Source organism: Rattus norvegicus, chromosome 10 (assembly GCF_021556685.1).
Source record: "Rattus norvegicus strain SHRSP/BbbUtx chromosome 10, alternate assembly SHRSP_T2T, whole genome shotgun sequence".
Lineage (NCBI taxonomy): Eukaryota > Metazoa > Chordata > Mammalia > Rodentia > Muridae > Rattus > Rattus norvegicus.
Genome location: NC_141543.1, coordinates 71,236,909 through 71,254,964, shown reverse-complemented (window position 1 = coordinate 71,254,964; position 18,056 = coordinate 71,236,909). Strand labels below are relative to the sequence as shown.

The following is an 18,056-nucleotide window of genomic DNA, read 5'->3' as shown; positions in this document are numbered from 1 at the left end:
GTCTGTCTCTCTCTCTCTCTTTCTGTGTGTGTGTGTGTGTGTGTGTGTGTGTGTGTGTGTGTACACACATTTGGAGACCAGAGGTCAAATCTGGAGCTCACTGATTCAGCTAGGATGGCTCCCAGGCATCTGCCTCTCTGCCTCTCTGCCTCTCTGCCTCTCTGCCTCTCTCTCTCTCTGCCTCTCTGCCTCTCTCTCTGCCTCTCTGCCCCTCTGCCCCTCTGCCCCTCTGCCTCTCTGCCTCTCTGCCTCTCCAGAGCTCGGTTTACAGGTGTGCATCACTGTGCCCCACTGTTTATGTGGGTGTTAGGGATCCAAACTCAAGTCCTCACGCCTGTGTGAAGAGTACTTTGTGGACTAGCTCAGCTCCTGAGCCCCAGAGTCCTCTTATTTTGCATGATCTAAGACAAAGAAAGAATCCTTTGTATGGCCTTGCACACTAACTGTGCTGGGTAGTTTTATATCAACTTGGCACAAGCTTACGTCACCTGAGAGGAGGGGGAACCTCGATTAAGAAAATGCCTCCACAAGATCAGGTATAGGCAAGCCTGTGGGGTGTTTTCTTAATTAGCGATTGATGGGGGATTGTGGATGGTGCCACCCCTGGGCTGGTGGTCTGGGTTCTAAGAAAACAGGCTGAACAAGCCAGTAGGCAGCACCCCTCCATAGCCTCTGCATCAGCTCCTGCCTCTAGGTTCCTGCCTGGGTTGAGTTCCTGTCCTGACTTCCTTCAGTGATGATCAGTGATGTGGAAGTGTAACCCAAATAAACCCTTTTCTCCCCAATTTGCTTTGGTCATGGCATTTCATCACAGTAATGGTGACCCTAACTAAGACACTAGTAGCCAGATTTTTAACATTTTTTTTTTTGAGGAAACGGGTGGAATAGAGAAACAGGTACACTTGTAGGTCGAGCCTGGACTGAGAAATATGACCTCATCTGGGAAGGACCCAGGTGAAATGGGTCTGCAGAGGGAGAAGCAGGCATGAGCCTCGTGACTGGCAGGTTAGCCCGGCACTCAGCAGGCCTGGGCCGAGAGAACTACAGAGGATGGATGTCCAAGCCAAGCTATGACGATGACGGAGGAGAGATAGGAAGACCCACAGGGAACGGACGAAGACTGCTCACCATGACAATGTTGGCTAGGTGGGCAGAGACGAGCGCATACACCCCTCCGGAAGAGCCCACAACCGGTGCAGTCATGTCAGCCACAGACACCGCCAAGGAGCCTGGCACAGAGAGAGTGAAAACCATCAAGAGTGCTGGACTCACTGTGCGGCCCAGCCCTGGCCCTCGCATCCACCCCGGGAGCAGAGCAACTCCCCAGCAACAGGCTCCCTCTCCTCCTCTTTCCACATCATGCTGCCCTGCAGCTTCCTCTGGGCTGCTCAGAAGATGTGTGTGTGGTGGGACAAACCCCATGGCTCAGCTTTCTCATTTTACTAATGTGCAACTAAGATTCGAAGGACGAGTCTGACTGGCTCCAACTGGAATGGATCCCAAACCAAATCGCCCACTTCAGCAACATCTGGTGGTGACACAAAGCTGCCCCAGGGAACAGAAAGTGTTCAACGGCAGGCAGGGTACATATACTTCTCCCTCCTACACATAAGGCTCATTTCCACCCTGAAGGCCTTCGAGGCAGGTACTAACAGTCTCACCTTAGACTTAAGAGAAGGTTCTCGTCTCAGTTTTCCAGTGGGAAGGTGCTGGAACCAGAATTCGAATCCTGTTCTGCCTGACACAGAAATCCTTCTCCTTCCTCCCAAGGCCAGGAATTGAACTTAGGGCCTTACGAAAGGCTGGGCAAGCCCTCAGCCACAGAGCAGTTCCCCAGCCTGAAAGTCACACCCGATCAAACAAACCTGTGCTCTGGGCTGGAGGGGCGGCCACCTCACACTAGTTCAGAGGTGGCCTCTGCTCCTTCCACTTGTCTCTTAGCTTAGCACCACCTCCGACCTCCTGCCAGCCAAACTAAAGCACCAGAGGATCTCCTGAGTGGGGCTTCTCTGTAGGGAGAACGTCCTTGAAAGTCCCAAGAAGGGTGACATCACACCCTGGGGAGAGGGCAGCTCTGTGGCTGTTGGTGTGCGGGATGGCAAACTTTGCTCCTTGGAGGGAAGCTGGGCAGAGAGGAGATGGGAAATTTATTGTTCTGGTCGCATTTAAGTGTGATCAATGCTTTGGCTTCCAGGGAAGGACACAGGAGACTAAAAATAACTAGGAGGCAGAGCCCAGGGCACAGAGGGTGAGTGGCGGCTGGCCTGGGTGAGCAAGCAGAAACCACTGTAGGAAAATGCCTGCAGGCTCAGGAGTCAATCAGCCACCAGAGAGGAGGAACAGGCTGAGAGTCTGCAAGTTTTGGGGTCCACACCTTAAGAGGGAGTTCCTGAACCAGGACCTAAGACCATCTGGATGGAGACAAAGAGAGAGATCCCCAGGGTAGCACCCTGACCTCCTGCCTCTTGACAGACACCCCCTTTCCAAGTCCCTGTGACCAATTATTGCTGTCAAGGGAGATGTAATTTCACTGGAAAAATTAAACAGACAAGCCCCAAGCTCTCACGACCCAAGGACTCCCAAGTCCTTCTCCCAGCCCATGGCAGCAGAAATCTTCCTTTGCCTGTGTCGTATCTTTCTTTGGGCTTTCATTTGGTATCTAAGTAATGTTGGATAACTTTTCTCTTCTATTGTCCTACCCACAGGATTCAGCCATAGATTTCCCAAAGCAGGGGGGTTGGGTAGGGGAAATCCCAGGGTTAGCAAACAAACAGGCAGCATGATCTGCATGACAAAAGATTCCCACACTCTCCTGGCTTCTGTGTGAGGGCTGCATTGCAGGACAGCGTAGGGACAGCTGCCCAAGCCAGCTCCTCATTAATTACTGTTTGCAGTGAACAAGCCCAGCTTCACCCAGCTGGTCTCTTTCCTCTGACAGACCCATGCAAATCAACTCTGTGCCTCAGAGTCGTCCATCAGGGTCACAGATGCATCACGACACTCTCCAGGGACAGAAGGGCCCTATCAGGGTCAAGCCTACACAGCACTGACCTTTTCCCTCACCCTCCCAGTGTTTTAGAGTCTTGACCCTTGGGCCAGCTAGGAATCCCGGCAGGGGTGAGGAAGGGGGATGAGACAGTTGTGCGACCTTAGGCACTGCTTCTAGTTCTCTTGGCTTTAGTATTCGCATGTATGAGGTGGGAAGGGGTAAAGCTCTTTACATCCTGAAACAGTGAAATCTAGTTTTCAAAGTAAACCTTTCCTGGGCTCCCTAATTCACTGGGCAGAGCAGAAAGCCCTCTGGCTATGTGGGGTGGGCGTGGGGAGCAAAGCTGTTCACACAAGGGGAGGGGACCCCCATAGTTCTTTCCAGATCACAAATCCAATGGCCTCATGTCACTGAATTTGGCTAAAGATCCAGGGGCTCTGGGCTTTTATTTCAAACTGAAATATATGTATCTTTTAAAGACATCTTTAAAGGTTTTATGTAGACCATGGTGGCCTTGAACTTACTGAGACCCTTCTGCTTTGCCTCCTGAGTGCTGGGATAACAAACCTGTACAACTGTCTCATTTTATAAACTTTATTCCCTTCCAAGACTTTTCTAAAGTCCCTACATCAGTTGGGGCCTGGACAATCTAGCCAGAACCAAACAATACAGAGTCTATGCATACAGAGTAGTAAAAGGCACCGAGGGAGATCGTGGACCAGGCAGGAACCCTTCCTAACTTGTTAGGAAACTCGTGGCTAACAGGTCCTTAAGGTCAGGACAAATCCCATGGAGGTGGTAGGGTCAGAAGCCGGGAAGACAATGGCAAGATGGAATGCCACACCTCACTTCTGCACAGCACAGACCAAGGGGCTGGTCTCCAGTACATATTCTGGGTCCGTGCCATCATGCAGGTGAATTGGTGGCCTTGCCATTAAGGCACAGCTGCAGTGGTTTTGCCCTGAAAAGTTTGAAGGCAGGTGTTCTCCAACATCTCCCTTGGCCATTAGGAAAATCTCAAATTAACACTGGCAGAACATTTACCTCTAAGCAATGTTACTTTATTTATTCATGTATTCTTTCATCTACTCTACAAATATTTATTATGGAACAGGTGGTGAGCTCTAGGGATGCATATTGGCTTCTACAAAGTATGTAATAGAATGTTGCTGATACACTTAGGAGCCCTGCTTGTTTGTGTTTGACACAGTAACTTATAGAGCTCAAGCTGGTCTCAAAGTCACTATGTAACCAAGGATGACCTAGAGCTCCTGGTCCTCCTACCTCTACTTCCCACACTTGGGATTTCAGGTGTTTGCTAAGATGTATCTTAGCAGGGCTCCCACATTCCCTGCTAAGGTCTGGGCTTTAAAAGATTGTTAGTGATGTAACTGTTCATCTTTAGTGTCTGTCCCAGCAGATGATCCAGTGCACAGGGCCCTACCCCAATTGGATTACTTAGAAGAGTTTGTCTCACCTTTCTGAATAACCTGTACAATGAGAGGAACTGTGGACACCTTATGAACCTTACAAAATTATGACGTATCTGGTGATGACACACAAGACCTGTATCACAAACCTGAGTGCCGTAGATGTGCTGTGAGTCGGGCTATCACTTGATAAAACAGGGCAGCCTTGAGTTTGAAATAGCTTCACTGGGTAAAGATTAAAGGAGGGTCGGATACTAATCAAGGCCCTGGTTTCTGGTTATCTGCATAAAAGCAAAGGCCTGCCTTCTGATTCTCATCATGCTGTGGTTGTATCTGCAGAGCAATCTTTCGGGTCACAAAGAGCCTGTATGGGAGACCAGCTTCACCACTCACACAGAAGCTGTGCCTTCTTGGGCAAGTCACTTGTTCCTCTAAACCCTGGCTTTTCTGTTAGTTGTTGTTGTTGTTCCTCTTTCACTGTGTAGCTCAAGCTGGTCTTGAACTTCTGATCCTCCGAAGCACTGGTATCACAGGAATGTGCTGCACCTAACCTCAACCTTGGGCTCTGTATCCTAAGCAGGTAGCACATGGGGTGGTAGTGAGGACCCAAGAATTAACTCTCTAGTCAAGGTCTTTCCTCTGGGGATACAGAAGGGGAGCAGTGTAGGGAGATCAACTCACAGCCTCATGGAGGTCAATAACATGATTTGTAGTGACCAGAATGGCCTGTGGCCTGAATCACTGAAGCACGGTGCGCCCTTGACTGTAACCCTACAGCTTCACATCTTGGTGACGAGTCTTGCTTTTGTCTGTCCCTTTCCCCTCTGCACTGACATCACTGTGGAGGGATGTCTGCGCTGTCTCCCCACTGTGTCATCTGTTCTGGGTGAGGGCTGAGTCATTTTGAATCTCACTTCTGTCTTCCAAGTTATTGGCACCCCGAGTCTAATTGACTCCTAACTGCAAGTGTTACGAGTGCCTTCCCCCGTTCCTTGCCATTTAACATCTGGGACTCTGAGAAATTATGTAGGGAACGTACAGCAGCCATAAATCCCCAGGTGGCATAACTGGAAGGTGTGTGGGTGGCTGAGAGAGAAGTCTGGAACCTGAAGGTGCTCACCCGACCTCTGTTAAGGACATAGAAGGTGCTGGAGTCAGGGAAAGGCTTTGAGGGTGCTGTCCAAGGTGCAAGGAGCTGGGCACAGATGTCAGGGATAGTGCTGGGAGGGTGTTGTGTCCTGTTCTGCCCCACCCCACCCCCTACAGGGTCTACAGACTTGGAGGTGGGGTGGGAGCCTCCCTGCCTTGCCATTACCAACTGCCTCCTGTTTACAAGGCCAAGGCTGCCCAGCTTTCTTGAGGACAACATTAATGCCACTCAGAAAGGATTAAAATCTTACACATGCACACACACACACACACACACACACACACACACACACACACACACCACACACACTGAGCTCTCTTGGGCCCAGCTGCCAAGCTGCAGAGCTGAGGAAGCTTTACCTTGGAGTATCACCGAAGGGATTCAGTGAGGATATGCTCGCACCTCACCGGCAGGTCAGACACACAGACTCCTGACAGGGGTACCCACTACCCCCTAGGCCAGACTGTCCTATGCTCAGAGGGTCAGTCAAGGGATCTGTGACTGGTCTGGGTAGAAGAAAGAGCTCCCTATGGGTTCAGGTATGCCTTGGCTCAAAAGCTGCCTGGCTTCATCCATGCCCCTGACGACCTGGGTGTTCTTGCGTGTTGCACAGTGGAAGGAGCCTCTTATTACACGGGCAGCCTCCCAACAACAGCAGGCAGCTCTCATTAGCTCTGTCTACAAGTTTGATAGAACCAAAGGGGACCAAGGAGTTTCCCCAGGCTTCCACAGCTGGAACATGGCAGGTTGATGACAGGAACTCTGTCAGAGGCCTGTCCCAATCACACGCTCTGCCCCCTTTCCAGAACATTCCTCCCTGTCTGGGGAGCTGTGGGAAATATGCTAGCGGACAATTCTGAGTCAGATGAAGACCTGTGAGTTCTGGGGAAGCCTGGGCTTGTATCACCCCTGGGATCTCCTCTGACCTTGCCTGGGGAGGACCGCCACAGGGGCCCCTGCCTACCTGCCACAACACCAGCCACGTAGACAAGCCCAATTCGGGTGGCTCCATGCACCATCTCCAGGGGTACTCCTACCAGCAGCTGCAGTGCCACATTGAGTCCCAGTTGTTCCACCCTGTGACAGACCACGGTCATTAGTTCACCTGCCAAATGCTGTGCGCCGAGATTCTGGAGCCAGCAGGTTGGGGTGAGGCCTCATTCTTGGCCTTTGAGCAGCTCATGGGCTATGGAAGGAACTTGACTGTCATGGAAAAAAAAAGTCCTTGCTGCTGTGACAGAATACACATAAGGGGCCTGGTGTCTGTATCTGCAGTTGTGACAGACACTAGCCATGCACAGGACCTAGCAGCTCCAGGAGTTAACTTGCAAGTCAAGGCTCAGAGGGCAGCAGTGAGTGGCTTAGTTACAGCCTAGGTGTCTGCTGAGCTTGACCCGCCCAATTCCCCAGCTCTGGGCTCACTCTGGCTTTTCCCCCCGTATCTACAAGCACTTCTGAGCCCGAGAACAAAGATGGCCTCAAAACATCTCGGTGCATTAGAGACCTCTTGGAACTTAGCAATGCATCATCTTCTCTTAAAGTCTTACAGAGGGAGGTTCTCCTTCCTGGCATGAGAAGGGGCTTCACTGGCTCCAAACATCTCAGGACTGGGAGAGGGACCCCAGACTTTCTTCCCCTGGACAGACTATGGTGGGAAATCAGTTGTTGCAATAAATTAGTCCTTTCCTTTGCTCACGGGAGCGATCGTGCACACACACAGGTGGCGAACAATTGTGGTGGTTAGTCACATGACCCTTTTTGCTTCGGCCACTGGGAAGGCATAGACCATTTCAGCCTACCTCTGCAAAGTGCACAGAGCGGTACCGTCACATGTGTGTGCCGATCCCATTGTTGGCTTTCAGCATTCTGCTCTCTCCGTCTCCTTTTCCACACACACTTAACAACAGACCGGTATGTTTGGTATTGGAGGTGTTTCGAGAAGCTACCTCAGATCTGCATCTAAGTCATTGGGATGAACTGATAACCTAACTCCAGAGTGAGAGGGTACTTGCCTAGCACTGCAAAGGCCCTAGGTCCAATCCTCAACACTGTAAAAACTCAATTTTAAAGCAAGCATATGTAAACGTGTATACAATATGTTGAGATACATTTCAGCCTCACTCACTCTTCTGCAGGGACTACGGAGAGATACTCACCCTGCATGCATGAAGATGTACGTCACGTAGCGCCAAGCCTGCGCGCGGAGCTGCGGGTGGTAAACCAGAGAGTTCTTCAGGTACCGAGGATGTGTCACCTGCAGCACAAACTGATCCAGTAGGACCCCGTTGTACAGGAAAAGGGCAACCTGGGGGAAAAGCAGAGTGGAGGAGCCAGTTATTAGACACACGATTGCCCAGGATGGCCTTCATGCTGAGGGCACTGAGGTTGTGGCAGAAGGCTGTCACCCACCCACCCTCCCAGAGAATGAAAGAAGCCTACAGCCAGCACCCACTTATCAGAGACCATCTCTCACTGTACTTCTGTCTGAATGGGGTTCCTGGATCTCTCTGTCTATGCTTCCTTGGTGGGTCTGATTTTTTGGCTGGAGGGTTTGAGTCTTTTTTTTTTTTTTTTTTTTTTCTTTTTTTCGGAGCTGAGGACTCTAACGCTGAGGACTCAAGCGCTCTAACGCTGAGCTAAATCCCCAACCCCAGGTTTGAGTCTTAACTCTAGTAAAAGCTCACTCTCTCATTTCATATAGATTGGGTTCTTTTTTCTTTCCTTTCCCAAGAAGCCCTCGCTGCCCTAGAACTCACTTTGCAGATGAAGCTGGCCTCTAACTCCCAGAGATCCCCCTGCCTCTGCCTCCAGAGTGCTAGATTAAAGGTGTGCTGTCACTGCCCGGCAAAGGTTGGTTTCTTTTTTTTTTTTTTTTTTAAAGATTTATTCATTTATTATATATAAGTACACTGTAGCTGTCTTCAGATACACCAGAAGAGGGCTTCGGATCTCTTTACAGATGGTTGTGAGCCACCATGTGGTTGCTGGGAATTGAACTCAGGACCTCTGGAAGAGTAATCGGGTGCTCTTAACCGCTGAGCCATCTCTCCAGCCCAAAGGTTGGTTTCTTAAAAATAAAACTAGGGGTTGGGGATTTAGCTCAGTGGTAGAGCGCTTGCCTAGCAAGCGCAAGGCCCTGGGTTCGGTCCCCAGCTCCGAAAAAAAGAAAAAAAGAAAAAAAAAGAAAAATAAAACTAAACCAGAAAACATAAAGATAAAAATAAAAACATGGTGGTAGATTAGACATAAATTTAGGATCTATAAATTCTTTAAACTTTATTTTTTTAGTGTGTGTGTGTGTGTGTGTGTGTGTGTGTGTGTGTGTGTCTACATCTGTGTGCCATCTTGCCAATGTACCTTGTTCATAGCCAGTTTCACCATATGGTTGAATGACACCAAATACATTCTCATTGGGTTACCAAGTCTAGAGTTAAGACTTAAACCCTCCTGCCCAAAAAAAAAAAAAAAAAAAAAAAAAAAAAAATCACTATTGCCTGTGCACAAAGCTCATCTTGCAGAACGGAAACTCTGTCCCTACGGTCAAGAACTTCCTGCTGTCCCTCCCTGCACCCCCCCCCCCCACCTCTCCGTCTTACCACCAGCATGCTCATCCCGGTGCTCCATGCAGCTGGGGCTGCAGCGCATGCAGACAGGATTACACAGCGCCCTTCCCTCTGTGACAGGCTTAATTATACGGAGAATATTCTCAAGGCTGACCTGCACTCTACCACATGTCGGTTTCCTTACTTTCTTTTGTTTTTATGACAGAGTCTTGCTAGAAAAGTCCAGGTTAGCCTAGAATCACTATACAGCCCAGCCTGGCTGCTATTTCATGATCCTCCTGCCTCAGCATTGCAAGTGCTGGAAGCACAGGAATGCCGGATCATGCTGAGAAGAATTAGGCAGTTGCCTTAAAGGTTGACTAATATTCCGCTGAATGCGTCTGCTTCACTTTGATGACGCGTTCGTCGGTCGATGGGAACTAGCATTCTGCCACCTATTGGCTATTGCAAATGTCTCTATGGACAAGGTGAACAAGTAGCTTCTCTAGTCACTGCTTTTAACTCTGAAGTGGAATTGCTGCATAGATGGTAGTCTTAAGTTTCATTTTTAAAAAGTTATTATTTGAAGCCAGGCGATGTGGTGCACACCTCTAGTTCTGGCACTCAGGCAGGCAGAGGCAGGCAGATTGTTAGTCTGGGGGGCAGCGAGATAAACAGTAAGACCTTTTCTTTTTTAAATTATATATATATTTTTTAAAGATTTATTTATTTATTATATGTAAGTACACTGTTACTATCTTCAGACACACCAGAAGAGGACATCGGATCCCATTACAGATGGTTGTGAGTCACCATGTGGTTGCTGGGAATTGAACTCAGGACCTCTGGAAGAGCAGTCAGTGCTCTTAACCGCTGAGCCATCTCTCCAGCCCTTAAATTATATTTTTATATCTTATTTTATTTTTTGGATTTTTGAGACAGGGTTCCTCTGTGTAGCCCTGGCTCCTGGAACTCACCCTGTAGACCAGGCTGGCCTCGAATTCATAGAGATCCATCTGTCTCTACCTCCCCAGTGCTAGGATTAAAAGCACGCACTCCTATCTCCTGTAAGGAACACACACACACACACACACACACACACACACACACACACACACACTCATTTGCATAAAGTAAATACATTTAATAAAAATTTTAAAGAATCCAAAATGACATTTCTAAAGATGGGGTTGGGGGTAGCAGGTGGCTCAGTGGGGTAAAGGCACTTGGCACCGAGCTCGGTAACCTCAGCTCAGGGCTGGGATCTCAGAAGGAGAGAACAGACGCTCACAAGTTGTCCTCTCACCTAGACACAGGCACCATGCACGCGCTCTCCCCACACACAAAGCAAGTGAGTGGATAAATGTCATTTGAATTTTACATTGACAAAATAACAACAGTAACACCAAGCTTAACACAGAGAGGCAGCTCCAGGGCCAGCACACACTTAGGGAAGGAAGCTATAATTAAGGTCAGACTGGGATTTCTGAACTAAGCCTGGACATAGCTTAGACCATGGGAAACTATGTGCCCTGTTCTGCAAGACTCTGCTTGGGTAGCTGGGAGTAGAGGCCAGCGGTAATGTGCTTGTCTAACATGTGTGAAGCCTAGGTCCGATGCGCGCTCTCTCTCTCTCTCTCTCTCTCTCTCACACACACACACACACACACACACACACACACACACACACACACAGAGAGAGAGAGAGAGAGAGAGAGAGAGAGAGAGAGCAAGCAGTTCTTTCCACCTAATTCCATTCAGGTGTCCTGGCAACAAGCAGAGCTTCCAGGGTGTCTCATTATTGTTGGTCCTCAAATAGAAGTTAATAAACAGCCCCACACAGTAAGCTAAGAAAATCTCCGAAGAACACCACTGCACCATTTGCTTGGGCGAAACCATAACAACGTCCAGACGATCTCTTCTTGCAGAACAGAGGCGGGGCTTTCTGTTCGCTTTGCTTGTTAGTTTGTTTTCGTTGTTTCAGATCTTGCCTGCATGTATATCAGGGCACCACGCTCATGCCTGGTGCCATAAGAGGCCCAAAGAGGGTGTTGGATCCCTTGGAACTGGAGCTGTGAGCTGCCGTGTTGGTTCTGGGTTCAGGTCTCTGAAGAAACAACCTATGCTCTTAACTACTGAGCCATCTCTCCTGCCCATCCCTGTTTGTTTGTTTGAGACGAGATCTCATTAGCCCAGCCTGTCCTTGAACTCCTGGTGACCCTTCATGGGATTGCAAATATGAGTCTCCGAGCCCAGCCAGATTAAATAAAAAGGATGTCGTGAAACTGAGTGGCCTGCCCACTAGAGGAAGCAGGGGCACCATGAGACGTCATGCGGAGGTGGTGATCAAGTACATGCCTTTGGAGGAGAAATAGCCAGAAACATGAAAATGGCAGAGGGAAGCCAGGCATCGGTGCAGGAGCCAGAAGCAGGCTGGGTTATTGGAGTCCCTGTGCTGAACCGAGAACTGAGTTCCATCGCCCGGGGACAACTCACAGTACCTGGGACGTTCCTTGTCTGTGCAGGCCTCATTTTTGCAGGATAGTAAGTGTGGCTTGGGGGCTGCTCTTTCAGAGGACCCCAGTTCAGTCCCCAGCTTCAGGAGATCTGAGGCTTTCTTTCCACTGACAAGTTTGTGTGCATGCACACACATAAATAATGATAATTAAAAAACAAAACAAAACAAAAAACAGATAGAAGAAATGGGTTTTGGTTGAAATGATTGGTTTTTGAGAAGTATGGCAGGTTCTCTAAAGAGAATGTTCTTTAAAAACTTCATCTCCTTGTTCACAAACACTCCCTCCCAGAGGGATCGAGTGCTCCTTCTGTGTCCAGGAAGCCCCTGTCCATTTTCTCAGTCTATAGAGGTATCTGTCCTTCCAGGGACAGCATAGGGAAGCTCTTTTGACTCCTGCATTACAGTTTGGAAACAAAGTCCCAAGGGGCCAACAGTTGCTGTTCTAGTTCTCCAGGGGAGGAATTACATAAATTGGCTTTATTGAGTTTGTCTGGCTAAATCCCCAAATCTGTGAGTTTGTCGCATTGTTTTGCTGTGTAGGAAAGTGTAAAAATATGGGGACTTTGCTGCAGAAAAAAAAAAAAAAGCCTCAAATAGCCTTAACCAGAAGTGCTTGCTGGGATCATTTAACCTTGGCAACTGACATAGCCCAGCTTGGGAGCTGATGGTCAAGGCTGGGAGAGCAGGAGTTGGAGTTGCATAGTGAGACCCAGCCAGCCTGGGAACAGTGAGACTGTGTCTCAAAAGCAAGAAAGCAAAGGGAGAGGCTGGAGAGACCGCTCATCAGTTAAAAGGGCGATTGCTGCTCCTCCAGAGAACAGGGGCTCGGCTGCTAGTGTCCACACACGGTAACACCCTTTAACTAACTGTACATCCAAAGGGACCTGACACTCCTGGCCTCAGTAGACACTCCCACATCTATTTGTAACACAGAGACACACAAATAATAAAATTAAAAAGAAGAAGAACAAAGCAAAACAACCCCTCAGAACTTTGGGCTCTCTTTGCAGCCTAGCGTTGGAATAACCTGTGCGTTCCCTAGCTATGGTCCAACATGCAGGGCAAGTGGGACTGGATCTGCAGCCTTCCCCCCTCCCCTCAGAAACTCCTCTTCCCACATAACCCCAGGTCTAGAAAGCCCCTGCCTTCACCCTGGTCCTTGCCTCCAGCAGCGTGATTGTGATCATGAACCAGGGCGGAGGGCAGCAGGTGTAGCTGTCATAGTACCACTTGCGGTCAATCTCCCGGGGCAGAGTCTCGTAGGCCACATGGCGGATGAGCCGCTGTGAGAGGCTCAGCCCCTTCTCCTCCAACAGGGCCTTGCTGCTCAGCCTGCGGTTTCCCTGAAGGATGGCCTGGCGGAAGCTGTTGGAACGTTTGTTGCTCATCTGCACAGGAAATGGAGTGGGGAGAGGGTCAGAGCCTGGGCCTCAGGGAAGCCCTGCACCCACACCTGCACCCACACCGCACCTCAGACTGCATATTCTGTACAGCAAGCTGAATTCCTGTTCTCTGAGCTCTAAGCAGCATCCCCCAACACCACGGCATTGATCTCTGAAGCCCGCAGATCATCTCCATTAGATAAGGACTCTGAATAACCCTTCTGTCTAATAGGATACTGAGGGAGCACTAAGATGACACGAGTTCAAGCCCAGGCCCATATTTATACATTCCTCCCATCCACTCATTCCTCATTGTCCCACCCCAAGTGTTAGAGCCATCACCAGTCACTGGGGAGTCGGTGGAGCTCAGAACAGAGAAGGAGCCAGCAGTCACAGTTCAGAGTGACAGCTGCCGTGAGAATACACGGGATCCAGGCCAGTGTGTGCCAAGGTGGTCAGCAAGGGCTTTCCCGGAGGAGGTGACACCCGGGTGAGGGCCAGAAGCGAGGACGAGCTTTAAGTATCATCAGATATACCAGCTTGGGAAGGTACACTTAGGTCCTGGTCAGCCAGCTATTAGAACCTACCAGAATCAGAACTCAATGCCCTGCCACAGAAGCCATGACACCTTAGTGTCTCCTAGGACATATGACAAGCCTTGGGCTTCACTAAGACCAGGTCCTGCCTTCAGCAGCCCTGGCCTGGCCCCATAGAACTCTATCTGCTTCACCCAGCAGTGAGCCTAGCTTATAGCTTCTAGAAACTTGCTGTCCTTGACATTCTCTCCAGGATCATACTGTAAACTATTCCCAGGGGGGAAGCCCAAAAGGCCCAGATCTGCTGGCCCAAAAGTCCGGCTGCTTCATAGCTACTGGCACAGCATTACTGATGTACTTTTTTTTTTTTTTTGGACTCTGGGCCCAGCCAGACCTGAAGGCAAGATCGGGACAAGGCTAGCACAATGAATGGAACCAGCAGGGAATAGGAGTCTGCAGCTCTGTCTGGAGGGCATCTGGAAGGATCCAGACTCAGACGGGGCCATGTGGTAGGAGCCTCCCTTGCAGTCCTCTCCTCGCCCCTGAGTCCTGCTTCTCACTGGTCCCCGTGTGGCTTCTAGTCAGCCTCCTACAGCCAGCCGTCCTCAGTGAAGGCCTTCTAGCCACTCCCACCCCTCTAGAAAAGGATGATTTGTTTTGCCTGGGTTGCAGGAAGGGCCACCGAAATCATGCAGGGAGGTTTCCTGGCAGAAGAACATTGACAGACAACAGAAACTTGCAAATACAGTCCTTTATCATATCTGGTCTTGTGAAACCCTGTGTGAAACATGGGATTAATTTTACAACTGGGAAAAGAGAGGCAAAGAGTGGGCAGCAAAGGAAGAGCAAGGGCCAAGGCTCCAGGGTGGCCCTTTTTACATGGACGCGACTGGCTGCTCCAGCTCAGAGTCTGAATGGAAAAGTGTGACAAGACCATGTCACTGCTCATCATGAGCTCAAACAGAGGGCTCCCCTGGAATGGAGCCAGCCAGGAGAGAAACACCTTGCTCGAGCCTTGACATTGAGCAGGCACCTGTCAAATATGGGCTGGGCTGGACCCAAGCCAGAGTCAGACTCCTAGCCTGCTTCTTAGTGATGTTGATGACATTCCTGTGGTCCAGTCTAAGAGCCTTTGACTGAGCTCAGCTTGGGCCGAGTCTACTCAGAATAGTGGGCTCTCTTTGACCACCAAATGTCTACAGCAGCTCTCTCCAGACCCTTACATCCACAGACTGTGGCAACCTGCAGCTGAGAGGCCACTGAAGCTGTCATTGCCTGGGCAGCCACGTCCTGGAGAGCTAAGATGGGGCAGTGAAAGCAGGCTTCCCTGATCAAGGCCTTTGATGTCTAAGAACCCAGGGAACTTCACAGTTTTCTCCTCCATGGGCAGTTGGCATGAAGAGGGGGGCGGGGGGAGGGGACCATCTCATCGATGGGAAAACAAGAACCCAGCCTTGTATTCACCTTGCTAGCTCATGGAGCTTCTACAGATGTCCTGTCCATCCGAGGTGGGGATACAGCTTGCCTGAGATACCCGAAGCCCACTGCAACCCTGCTGCAGAAGCCTCTGAAGGAACACGGCATCAATCCCCAGGAAGTGGGTGAGTCTCCACTAAAGATTACAGACAGTGGGCAGGACTCGTGAACCATGGCCCCTCTGAAGAAGTTGCCACCAGGTCTAAGCCATGGCCTCTGCTTATGCCACATTCCTAAGAAGTCTAGTTTGATCTACCTTTTCTCCGGCCAGGACTTCCCCACACCCAGCTCCTGGGAAGAGCACTCACTGAGTTCACTAATACATCCCACCAACCCAATCCAGGCCAGTGCACAGAAAGAAATCTTAGGCCTTGGGTAGGACGACACAAGAAGAGACTGTGTATAAAAATGTAGGGAACCAAGGATGAAAGGGCTGGTGTAGGGCGGCCACCTTGTTATCACAATGGGAAGGACTCAAATTGCCAGGGGCTTTAAGGGAAATCAAGACCTTAGTGGTGTGAACGGAAGTTCCAGGAAACTGGCTGTGTCTGCAAAGACAGGCTGGCTCATTTGAATGGCAGCGATGGGGAAAGTGGTGTTGGAGGACCAGAGCCTCCTAACTCTCCGCCCACCTCTGTACCAGACCCAACAGCCTATGACTAACAAGCAAAAATCTTTCTGGAACTTGTTTTTTATTTGTTTGTGTTTGTTTTGAGACTGGATCTCGCCACAAATCTCTGGCTGACCTGGGACTCAATATGCAGACCAAGCTGGCCTCGAACTCACAGAGATCTGTCTGCCTCTGTCTCTGTCATGCACCACCACACCCAGCCCTTTTGGGATTTATTAACTTAACAGACTACTAGATTCCATCGATCCGAAGGCTAAGAATGTCATCAGACAACAGCTGAGTGTTTTGTTGTTTGTTTTTTTGTTTGCTTCTCAGTCTGAAGCCTGTAGGAAATGTTCCCCCTGTGTGGTGGTTCTCGAATAGGTATGGCCTCCATAGGACTCATGTGTTTGAATGCTTGGCTCTAGGGAGTGACACTCTTAGGAGGTGTGGCTTTGTTGGAGTAGGTGTGACCTTGCTGGAGGAAGTGTCACTGTATGGGGGCTGGCTTTGAGGTCTAAGAAGCTCAAGTCTGGCCAGTGTGTGTCTCCTGCTGCTGCTTACAGGCCAACATGTAGAACTCTCAGCTCCTTCAGCACCATGCCTGCCAGACTCTACCATGCTTCCTTCCATGAGGATGATGGACTGAGGCTCTGAACCTGTAAGCCAGCCCCAATTAAATGCTTTCCTTTATGAGTGGCCTTCATCGTGGTGTCTCTTCACAGTAATAAACCCTTAACTAAGACAGCCATCTTGCTAAACACATCTCTCTGTTGTTTTCACTGATGCCTTTCTAAAATGCCTTGATTTAGAACTTTCTTTGTTCTATTACTATAAAAAAACTTCACAAAAAACAAAAAACAAAAAACAAAAAAAAAAAATTCACAAAACTGTGTCCTTGCTGAGACATATTTGAGGAGACCTGGTATATGTTCCCAGGACAACCATGTTCTTACTCTGGTCGGGAGCCGTTTTTTTCAACAACAGTGGTACCTTCTCACCTGTTGAAGCTGAGGTCAGTAAACACAGTCAAAAACACCCATTGCCTAAATCTATTTCCTGTGTCTCTAAGCCTGTCCCCTTTCCCGAATGCTCACCAGGTTGACAAAGTCCTGGTAGCAGATCTGTCCATCTGCGTGACTGTCCGCCAGAGCCAGGAGCACCTCCTTTTTGTGTGGGTCCAGTTTAGAGCTGTGGCTCTCCAGGAGGCTCCGGAATTTTCCTGTGCTGATGTAGCCGGTGCTCCCAGGGTCAAACTGAGGGCGAAGCACAGAGAGCAAAGTCAGCGGAACACCACCCCTCCCAGTGCTCATGGGGGACCCAGATTTCCTTCACTCTTGGTTTTCCTTTTCCTTTTCTTTCTTTCTTTCATTTTCTTTGTGCAGCCCTAGTTGTCCTGGAACTCCCTCTGTAGATCAGGCTGGCCACGAACTTACAGAGATCCACCTGTCTGTCCGCCTAGTGCCAGGTTGATTTTCTTTTCAATGGTACTGGCCCTCTACTGCCCCAGTACAGCCCTCCCCGAACCCCTCCCTTCACTTACTCTAACTGTGGAAAGGAAAGCAGGAATGGAGTTCAGTAAATAGAAGAAACAGAACACTGGACAGGGAAAGAAGGAACTGAGCCTCCCCCATGCAGACGGCACACCAGCTCCCCCATGGCTGGTCCCTGAGTCCTACTCACACACACACACACACACACACACATGGCTGCTGGCAGACTCACGGAGACAAGCTCTTTGTTGTTCTGTTTGGGGGAACTGGTACGCCTCTGCATTCCCACAGACACATGTGCTTTTTGTTTTTCAAGATAGGGTTTTTTTGTAGCCCTAGCTGTCCTGAAACTTGCTCTGTAGACCAGGCTGGCCTCAAACTCACAGAGATCCGCCTGCCTCCTGTTTCCTTAGTGTTGGGATTAAAGGCATGCGCCACCATCGTCTGCACCTGCTGCACTTGTATGTTTTACACCATTCTCTTTAATTTCCTGAAACTCCCCGGCAGCCTGGACAGGGGCCAGGCTACCCAGTCAACCCAACACTAACTACTTCTGCCTCATCACAGGGCTGCAATTCCTCCAAAGCCAGTGCCATAGCATCTGCCTTACATCAATCAAGTTTTTTTTTTTTTTCTTTTTTCTTTTTTTTTTTTTTTTGTTCTTTTTTTTTCCGGAGCTGGGGACCAAACCCAGGACCTTGCGCTTCCTAGGCAAGCGCTCTACCACTGAGCTAAATCCCCAATCCCATCAATCAAGTTTTGTTGATGAATAAATGGGATGTTCAATGAACAGACAGGTACTAATTTTCCATGAGAAGCCTCTTAAGGTTCAGTTAGAAAAAGCCTTTACCCCTTTTTGTTCCTTCCCCACAGAGCTCACAGAGCCTGCCCTGTGTACCCAGTCAGAAAATGACACCCCATCTCACACGG

General features: G+C 49.5%; 1 protein-coding gene across 14 annotated transcripts in view; it reads right to left on the bottom strand.

Annotated features, from left to right (window-relative positions):
* Rhbdl3 (rhomboid like 3) overlaps positions 1–18,056 on the bottom strand; it is a 54,590-nt gene that overhangs the window by 18,849 nt on the left and 17,685 nt on the right. For 9 of the 14 annotated variants that reach the window (XM_087570594.1, NM_001105819.2, XM_087570596.1 and 6 more), the window contains 5 exon segments: positions 16,731–16,889; positions 12,793–13,017; positions 7,726–7,874; positions 6,534–6,646; positions 1,129–1,229 (listed from right to left, as the gene is read on the bottom strand). In XM_087570594.1, coding sequence (XP_087426720.1) covers positions 1,129–1,229; positions 6,534–6,646; positions 7,726–7,874; positions 12,793–13,017 — 588 coding nt within the window. In that variant the 5' untranslated portion in view covers positions 16,731–16,889. 14 annotated transcript variants of the gene reach the window in all.